Raw genomic sequence first — 9973 nt, 5'->3', positions numbered from 1 at the left:
GAGGAGTGTGGTTGCTACGAAAGCCAAACCAACGCCACGAAGGCTTCACTCATGTCTCCTGTGAGCAACGCCACGAAGGCCTAACCCACTTCCACTAAGGGATTTCCTCGAGGCGGAAACCGGGCACTTACAAGGTTCTTGGCACACATCCACAACCAAATTGGAGGCTACCAAATTTGTAACAACACAACAATCAACAAGAATACATCAACAACAAACAACTAGGGATCCAAAAAGTAACACTAGCAAGGGGGCCCTCAAGCATATGGGGGGGAATGAGAATCGCTTCGTTGAGGATGTAGATCGGGGTCTTCTCCTTCGAATCTCCAAAGATCAAGAGCTTTGGTTGGGTGGAGGAGAAGATCTTGCAAATCTTGTGTTCTTGAGGTGGCTCTAATGGTGGTGAAGCTTGGCAGATTTTTGTGCAATGATTGAGCAAGTTGGAAGGAAGAAGAAGGGGGTATAAATACCCCCTCTCAAAATCTAGCCGTTGGATACTTTCGAGGGCCGGAAAATCCGGCCTAAGTTGGGGCCGGATAATCCGCCCCCCCTGAAAAGTCCGGCCCTGGGAGGTTCCGAGCAAAAGTCCGGCCAAAAATCCGGCCCATGTCCAGGGGGTACTGAGCCCACATCGCCAAAAGTCCTTAGCCGACTTTGGGGGGCCAGATATTTTGCAAATATCCGGCCCGGATTATCCGGCCTGGTGAAAGTTTTTCTGCTTCCTTTTGTCTTGTTTTTCCACACAAGACACCCATATACATGTATATATATAATCTCTGCACCACTTCATCAAACATTAGTGTATCACATATATTGACATCAAACACTCCAAAACATAATGTGAGAGATGTTCTTTCAACGGCAAAGTTTCCGACGACAACGAGTTATTTGCCGTGCGGGTCGCCTATGTTGCACGGCAAAGGCTTTCCCGTGCGCCTCGATCTCTGCCGTGCACCTAGATCACTGCCGAGCAAGCGAGTGTTGCCGTGCTCCAGGAAACGTTGCCATGCAAGGGAGCGTTGCCGTGCGCCTTGCCTCTTCCGTGACGCGCTCTTTGCCGAGCGCCCTCGCCCCAAAGCGCACGGCAAAGGAACCTCCAGCACACCCACAGTGGCTTCGCAGGAGCACAGCTGCGCGGCACGTGGAACCTCGCACGGAGAAATCTAGAGGGTAGACCCGCCGAAGCACACATATCGCTATTTTTTGGGGGGAGGGGGAGAATGACCGCCAGAGCACCGGAATCCCACCAAATCTGCTATTTGCAGTAGAGATTATCATGCTTGGAGCCTGGGCCATTTGGATCATCAGAAACAGGAAAATCGTTGAAGATCAAACTCCTACTTTAAATGCTTTGAAAGTTGTTTATAAACAAGAGCTTCAAATGCTATTTCACAGAATGAAGAAGAAATGGGATGCTCCTTTCAAAGCATGGCTACAACTTTTTTCCTAAGTCTTAGACTAGCTTAGTCCTTCTTCTTCTCTTTTTTTTCTTCCTTCCTTTCTTCCCATGTACACCTTGGACAACTGCAAAGACACCTTTTTACAATATTAATAAAAATTACAGTGGGTTTTTTCTCAACTGTTCAACCCTCAAAAGAAAAAAAATCTTGCATGTGAACCTATGCTATGTGCGAAAGTGTGCTGGAAGGTGTAACGGTGTAAAAATAGCTCCTCGGTGTGACCTTTCTCACATTTGGGTGATAACACTTAGCAGATTTTCCGAAGCGCGAATTGCTCTGAAACCCTGATATATGTGGGGGATGAAGATGGAGAGTACTTTTGTATTGCAAATAGTATGGGTATATACACATTATCTTAAGTAACACTAATAAATAGTTATCAAAAAGTAAAACTAATTAAAAAAATAAATATAATTATTAGATGAAATAGAATAGAAAGGAAAAATAAAAGAAAATGTCATATGGCACACGACAAAGCAAAACACACGGCAAAGGCGGCGTTGCCGTGCATCCCAGATGGGTGCACGACAAAGGGTGAGGCACGGCAATGCCTACCGTCTTTTTCCTTGCACCAAATCTTTGCTGTGCGCTCTGTTGGTCCATTGACGTGCACCTTTCTTTGCCGTGCGGCCTCTTTCATCGTTGCCGTGAATCGTATCTTTGCGGTGCGCTCGTGTTTGTCTTTATCGTGGCTAAGATCTTTGCTGTGCGTTTTTCTTCGTGCGCACGGCAAAAAAGTCTTTACCCGTGCAGGGACACGTGGCAAAGATAGGCTGCACGACAGCGCCTGTTTTTCCCTAGTGTAAATTTAGTCGGAGTAAGTATAATTTAGCAGCGGTTATATGCGTGTAACTTGGAGTCTTGGACAATGCTTAGCTTTCTTTGCCAATGCTGAAACTCAAATGCTGGCAAGTGCACATATCTTGAGGCATGCGTTTGCATTTTCGGTCTGGAAACTGAACTCTTTTTAGAGCAAAATCTGGAAACTGAATAACTTTACAGCCAATTCTGGAAACTGAATTTATTATATAGCCAAATGATTTGATTTAGATCCGACTCTTTTTTTTGACGATATTTTAGATCCGACTCTGGAACTTAACTATTGCTTGCACGATTCCGATCAGCCAGCGGTGGCGTAGAGATGCGCAGGCAGCCTGGGCTCTGGGACGGCGACGAGCGGATCCTTCATGCGCGTCGTCTGCCCAACGAGCTCGTCCATGTTCACGTCCTCCGGCGAGACCCCATCCGGCAGACGCCACTTGAACCCGTGCAGAAGGTTCGCCACGCCTCCCGCCACGACCTTCATCGCCAGATTGTACGCCGGGCACATGCGCCGCCCAGCGCCGAACGGCAGCAGCTCAAAGTGCTGCCCACGCACGTCTACCATGGCGCCGCTCCCGGCAGCGAACCGCTCCGGAAGGAATTCGTTGGGCCGATCGGGCCAGGACGTCGGGTCGCGCATGATGGCCCACGCGTTCACCAGCACGCGAGCGCCCGCGGGGACGTCGTAGCCGGCGACCACCGTGTGCTCCCGCACCAAGTGTGGGATGAGGAGCGGGGCCACCGGGTGCATGCGCAATGTCTCCTTGACAACGCCGCCGATGTAGGGGAGGTTTTCCAGGTCGCGCTCCTCGACCCACCGGCCGTGGCCCACGACGCGGTCGAGCTCGTCGTGGGCGGCGGCTATGGTGTCCGGCCGGCGGATGAGCTCCGCCATGGCCCACTCCATGGTAAGGGCCGACGTGTCCGTGCCACCGGCTAAGATGTCCTGGACGAAGGCCTTGACGCCGTCGCGCGTGAGCCTATCTTCTCCCTCTACCTCGGCGAGCTCCAGCAGCACGTCCACAAGGCCCCTCGTCGCGGTAGTATCGTCGGCTCCGGTAGCTTTTCGCTGCCGCCGCTCCTCTTCGTGGTCGTCGAGGATCTGCTCGAGGAACCGGTTGTACATCTTGCTCAGCTGCTTCATCTTCCGGACGAATCCCTGCGCGTCGAGCCATCCGAGCAAGGGCACCCACTCGCCGACGTTGCTCACCGAGCCGGCCACCGCGAACGCCTCGTCCAGCGTGCGCCGGAAGGCCTCGCCTTCCTTGCTGTCGTAGTAGCCCGACCACTTATCCCCGAGCGCCATGCGCAGCATGTTCCGCATCGTGGCGTCCGCCAGGCGCTCCCTTATCGGGACGGCGCGGCCAGCGCGCTCGAACATGCCACGCAGAAGCGTGCGCCGCTCCTGCGCCCGGATGTGCTCGTAGGAGGCGACGCGGCGCGGAGAGAAGAGCTCGGTGGCGCATAGCCTGCGCGCCATGCGCCATAAGTCGCCGTAGGGAGCGTGCACGATGCCACGGTACCCGTACGAGGCCACCTCGCCGGCGGCGAAGCGCGGCCGGTCGGCGAAGGCGAGGTCGTGGGTCTTGAGCACGAGAGTGGCAGCCTCGGCAGAGGAAGCGACGATGGTGTGGTAGGAGCCGAGGCGGAGGTGCATGAGCGGGCCGTGGCGCGCGGCGAGCGCGGCCAGCGCGTGGTGGGGCGGGACTGTGCCAGCCAGAGCGCCGAGGCTGCCGACCAGCGGCCAACCTCTCGGGCCTGGCGGGAGGTTCAGGGCCTTGCGGCGGCTGCGCCAGGAGAGGAGGGAGCCGAGAACGAGGACGATGAGGACGGTGACCAACGACATGGCCGTGGGCATTGTTGCTGTGAGCTCCATTGTGCAAGTGCAAGTGTCTCCGCCCTACGACTACGACTACGAGCACATTTATAACGGCATACCATGGCTCGCTCAGCCTCGCTCACGCGCGGTGTGTGCCTGGCATGTGTGTTGTCCATGGGTTGGTCATACCATTTCCTACTACAATAAATTAAACATTAATTTTAGAAAAAAAACATTAATTTTAAAAAGGAAAGTAAAATAGAACTTGGAGTACTCCCTTGGTCCGAAAATAAGTCACTTAGATTTATCTAGATTCTCATGTATTTAGACGTATTTTTGTACAGGTACAAATCTAGATAAGTCCGAATCTAATAAAAGATTACATAATTGCCGGCATTTCAAAACTCATTTCTCATACATGTATCTGTTGGGTCCACTTTATTTTTTCTCGATTGTCCATGAATTGGACGTGCCACTGCAAAACGAGCCAACGAGGATATTCATGCACTGCCACCACGTTTCCAGGTGTGTGTCCCGTCGGCCGCATTTAGCGTGTCTTAACGTGCATGCCATAACGTTTTGAGGTGTATGATATACAACATGACAATGTTCATGTCATCCATACTTTTGTACACGTATAGATTTTCAACTTCAGTTACTTGCACAGTGAGCTGGCGCGAGCACCATGCAATGCACATGTTAGTTGTGATATACTCTCCGAGATTTCAATAAGAATTAATGCTTGATAGTGATTTTATTTTTCGTCTATAAGAATACCATAAAAGAGCAAAAACATTAATGATAGAAATATGCTAATATATTTGAACGGTTCCCATGATATTGAAACATTAATACTATTAATAGTACCATATCTTTTTAAATATCTCGCTAGCAATTGTAATACATTTACTCATAATCATTTTTCGCATGTATTAAAGATTTACAAATTCATGGCCTTTTAGCTCATCCACACTATCTCCAACTGCCTATGTGGCACGTTCCTGCCCACATGCGTTCTCGGTTCTAAGGCGGCCTTGCTAGATCCTAGAAAGGCTCACCATGCGGTTGATAAACTTGGTCCGGCCATCCTGCATGGCCTGCTTTGACAGCTTCCTTTCCAGCTTGTACGCTAGATTGGCACCGGTTACACCCCGTTATTCGGTTGCCGCTAGGTAAACATAATTAATGGTTCCTTTGATGGTAATTTTTCGCATCAAGATAATACAAACGGGCCAAATCCTTTATACGAAATTAATATGCTAACATATTTGAATAGTTGAGATCTCGGGACCCCATGATATTGAAACATTAATTCTAATACTAGCGTATCTTTATAAATATCTCTCTAAAATTATATTCCCTCCACCTCAAATTAAGTGTCGTGGCTTTTTTCTAAAATGAGCGAAACTACACACTAAAACGTGCCTAGATACACCAAATCTAACCAAAGCTGCTGCACTTAATTTGGAATGAAGGCAATAATATTGATTTATATAGGAAATTATAATACTCGGGATCCTTGAATTCTATCGGTTGTTCATCCAACATGGACCACCTAGAACTATGGGATCTTTGTCCTGAATGGTGAAAGGTTGCAAGTTTATCCGAGGGATCAAACCATCACACTACCCCCAAACTATTTGGTGATCACACATTAGAGATGGTCCCAAAAAGGCATGTGACTAGTACCATCACCACTTGCATGGGAATACTTGAGGCGACACCACTGCAGCCAATAGCCAAATTTTGGCTAAAAGTTACCTTTGATGGGCCCAAAGTGAGGCCCAACAGAGGTGCTATCACTATGATGATGGGATCATTTCATTGACGGGCCAAAATATTCACCTAACATTGTTTTGTGTTACACCACTAACAAGCCCAAAATGTGGCACATCAATATCGTGTAGCTACCCTTCTCATTGCCCCAATAGCCCAAGCCAAATCCACCGGTATCAATTCCCTTATAAGACCTAACATTAGCAAATTCCTCTCCCCTCTTTCCACCCATATCCCTCCTAGAGGCACACACACAGCTCCACGTGCTCCTCCTTCACGCCCACACACCCTCCCATGCTCTCATCATTTATCCCTCTTGAAGTCGCCAACATTCCCTTCCCCTCCCGCCAACCAAGCTTATGTCTACCTCTCCTTCCAATCCCTCATGTCACCTTCACAGCCTGCTACCGCCAGCCATGGGAGGAGATGCAACAGCTGGATCCACCACCTCATCATGTGCGATACCCACACCCCGTCCTTCGTCGGGCATCTTTGCTCCAGGAATAACCTACATCATAGATATTTCCACCCCCGGCACTCTATCTCTATAAACTTCTATCCTTATCCTCTACGTTTCGATGCTTCTTTCTCTACCCTACCACACCAGAAGTGATATGGACGAGGCGATGGCCGAGACGCGATGGATGAAATGGCATATCAAAATTGAGAATGGTGTATCAAGGATGGGAAAGCTAGCTTCCAGATCTACGGTTCATTGATTTTTTTTGCTTGTTGTATTGCCATTGGTAGGCGCTACACCCGCCAGTATCCTTTTCTTACCACCATAGGTGAGGCCACTAAGGGAACCGATTTCACTGGAAGGGATTTATGAGGCACTGACACAATAAAACCCTAGCCCTTCTTTGTTTTTATCCACACACATTGCCTCCTCCCAATATCTATACCTCCACCCACAGCCTTCACATCCCACACCAACATCACCGATCCATATCCACCTTGACCCACATTGTCGCTCCCAACCCGTAGTTTGGTCTGCCTCCTTAAATATATAAACCATATCTAGCACACCCTCCCCCTCTTCTCCTAGCTACATGGAGCGGTTGTCCCTAAGGATATATTATGAGTCTCATGCATCCAGGCATCACCCTTCTTCTCCACTAGCCGCAAACAACCGTACAATGCCCCCTGCACCAAAGTTCACACCGTCTCTCCTCCTCTCATTAATACACAACCATGGAGCCCTCTTCTCCCTTCTTGCTACAACCCAACCGTCGATGGGCCTGCATTATCCTACATAAGTGGCAATGTAGGATATAGAGGTTCAGCATTTTTGAACCTCTCCCCCATGATAGCTCTACTACTCCACATCAACTCTATTTGCCTGATTCTAGGTGTCCTACTCAAGCATTTGTGCATTACCAAGACCATGGTAAGTGTTGGTCTGAGTTCCATTTGAGTGTCTTTGTCTCCGATAATGCTTCTTCACGACTGACCGTTGACACATATAGCACACACTTGTGACCAAAAAACAAACTTGGGATGTGGGGTTCACCCCTCATTATCTATTCCAGTCTCTCCCTACCCGCATGTAATGTACCCTTTGTCTCCATTCATACGTACCTCAAGCCATGAAGAAGCATAATGTTGTCATGTGACCTGCAACAAGTAACACATGATGGTCATAAAAATTCAGGAACGAGGCCGCTTGACTGCACCGAGCCAAATGTTAGGTTACATGCGAAAAAGGTCCTACATGAACCACCAAGATCTATCCATGGAGATGCATCAACTAGAATAGATATAAGTTACCGAGAGATCGCGGAAGGCTCGATGAAGACTCTGATCTGGGTGATTCCCGTTGCTGGGAAAATCCTCTCACCGTGAGGATATCTCCTCCTCGCTCCTTAGATCAAACAGACTATGTCTCCACTGGTATCCATGTGTTTGGTCAAGCAATTTGATATATCTGAGTGAAAGTAACTTAGCCTTTCTGCGTAGGTATTGTGGAGAAGAACCCCAAACACATGAGAGAGATAGAGAGAGGAAAAGAGATGGAGAGAGAGCAGGGGGGAAAGGAGATCCTTGAGGGGATTTTATGTCTACGAGAGAGGGGGTCATGGGTCTATATAGAAGGCAAAGGGGGAGGGCTTTGAAGAGGAGGCAACCTAGTTTACCTCAAAAGGAAACCCTACTCCTCCCCCCTCCCCCCAAAGGAAGGAGCTGGCAGTGGCCCTTAGAAACCTTACCCGAACCCTTCCCAAATACGGTTGAGTCTAACCAGGTCTCCCAACAACCACCTTGAAACCAGTTAAAGGAAAACCTAGAAGGCCTTACCTTTGCCTTGCAGATCCCGCTAGACCTTGATGATTACGATTCATGCTTAATTAAAGAGGGAATGCTTCACTTGATCATTGTTGCTTTGTGAAGACTCGCAATTTGCTCCCCATACACCACATGGGATAGCATCATTAAGGCACATCTTCATATGTCCATTATCACCAAATTGACAGAAAGCTTCAAGCATATGATCTTCTCAAGATTCCCATCTTGAACTTTCCCTTTCTCAACCTTGATGAAGGCCACCACTTGATGTCATCCTCTCATGAGCTATATGATATCTTACTTTTGAAATGCATGCCCCTGGAAATATAACTAACCTACATAGATAACACAAAGACACATATATGATGGGTAAGTTCATCAAATATAATTGACAAGGCTTACCATACCACAAGATCACATGATCTCATGTGATACATTCTTTGTGCTTCATGTGTTGACCAACTTGAATTCAATCTTCACTTTTAGTCTTGGTAAACCTTGTATCCCCTCATGCTCTATCATGGTAAATAGAGAACTCCTCATTTGATTGCATGTTTTAAATGTTAGTCAACCATCGCTCAACTCATGAGGCTACATGACACCGACTTGGAGAAATATCTTGAGTTCTTCTCTTGAAATCAAACTCCCGAGATCTTGATCATCCGTTGCTTAACACATAAGCTAGAGCATGGCTAAAATGATTTTCACATAAGAACTCCATTTTCATTTCTTCTTGTTGATCATATCATATTATTCACTTCAAATTAATGATCTTGATGCCAATTCTCAAGGCATATTTTGATCTTCATGGTATCCATACTTGAATCAAACACATGGACTACATGAATTACCTATGGAATATTCCATCATATAAACTCAATGAAAACATTAGTACATATGGATTGTCATTAATTACCAAAAGCACACAGAGGGGCAATGTACCCTTACACTTTTTCCATATTCCGATGTCCTCCTGATCAAATCATGATGTGACTGGCCATTTGATGAGTCAATATCATAATACCGAGAGGGCCCAGAGGTACCTCTCCTTTGTCAGGCGGGCAAATATCTCATTCTTGAACTATCCAATTCTCTGACACACTTTCTGGTATATATGATGAATAATCTTATGATTACTCCAGTTACCGTGTAATGTTTGATGAATTCAAAGCATACTTTCTAGTATGAGGCATAATGATATTATCATAGTCAAAGGAATTATACATAAGATAAAAACTTGATGATAAAACTAATAATGTGCGAAAAAACATCTCATACTATATCATAAAACTGGGTGGGTTCACTGCACTAGTACTTCTAACAATATACTATGTTTTTTTGTTGGCATCCTTGTTACAATTACTATGCCCATGAACAGAAAAGCGTGACCATAAAAAAACATATGAGCTACTCGTTCTAGAGGAGGGACTAGGAACAACTTGTAGTGTACCTCTTAATGCATGTAAAATGCATACATGAACTTTGCACTTTATTGCAACATATTACCACGTATTTTCATCTTATAATGTTATTACCATGCTTTATGATGTTTTAGGTGATTTTCTAAACAACCCCCTCCTCTGGTTCTAATTATGTTTGGCAGAAAAATTCTCTTTTTAGTGTTTTTTGACATTACAGGAGCTACGTGACTCCAAAAAGGGCAAGGTCAGGGGCCACACTTCAGAATTTTTGAGACGAACAATATGGGCTGAAGAGAGACACTAGGAGGTCAATAGGCTGGGAAAGAGGCCTGGTGGCGCGCCCTCCCCCTTTGGGCGCGCCACCGACACTCTTTTCCATCTCGAGCGTCCGT

General features: G+C 47.1%; 1 protein-coding gene across 1 annotated transcript; it reads right to left on the bottom strand.

Annotated features, from left to right (window-relative positions):
• Positions 1–2384: 2384 nt before the first annotated feature.
• LOC127333841 (trimethyltridecatetraene synthase-like) lies at positions 2385–4172 on the bottom strand. Its single transcript, XM_051360277.2, has one exon. It carries the CDS (start codon positions 4156–4158, stop codon positions 2581–2583), a length of 1578 nt encoding a protein of 525 aa, XP_051216237.1. The 5' UTR covers positions 4159–4172; the 3' UTR covers positions 2385–2580.
• Positions 4173–9973: the final 5801 nt, after the last annotated feature.

Source organism: Lolium perenne, chromosome 2, assembly GCF_019359855.2.
Source record: "Lolium perenne isolate Kyuss_39 chromosome 2, Kyuss_2.0, whole genome shotgun sequence".
NCBI lineage: Eukaryota > Viridiplantae > Streptophyta > Magnoliopsida > Poales > Poaceae > Lolium > Lolium perenne.
Note: the sequence above shows the minus strand (reverse complement) of the source record. Positions and strands in the feature narration are given on the sequence as shown.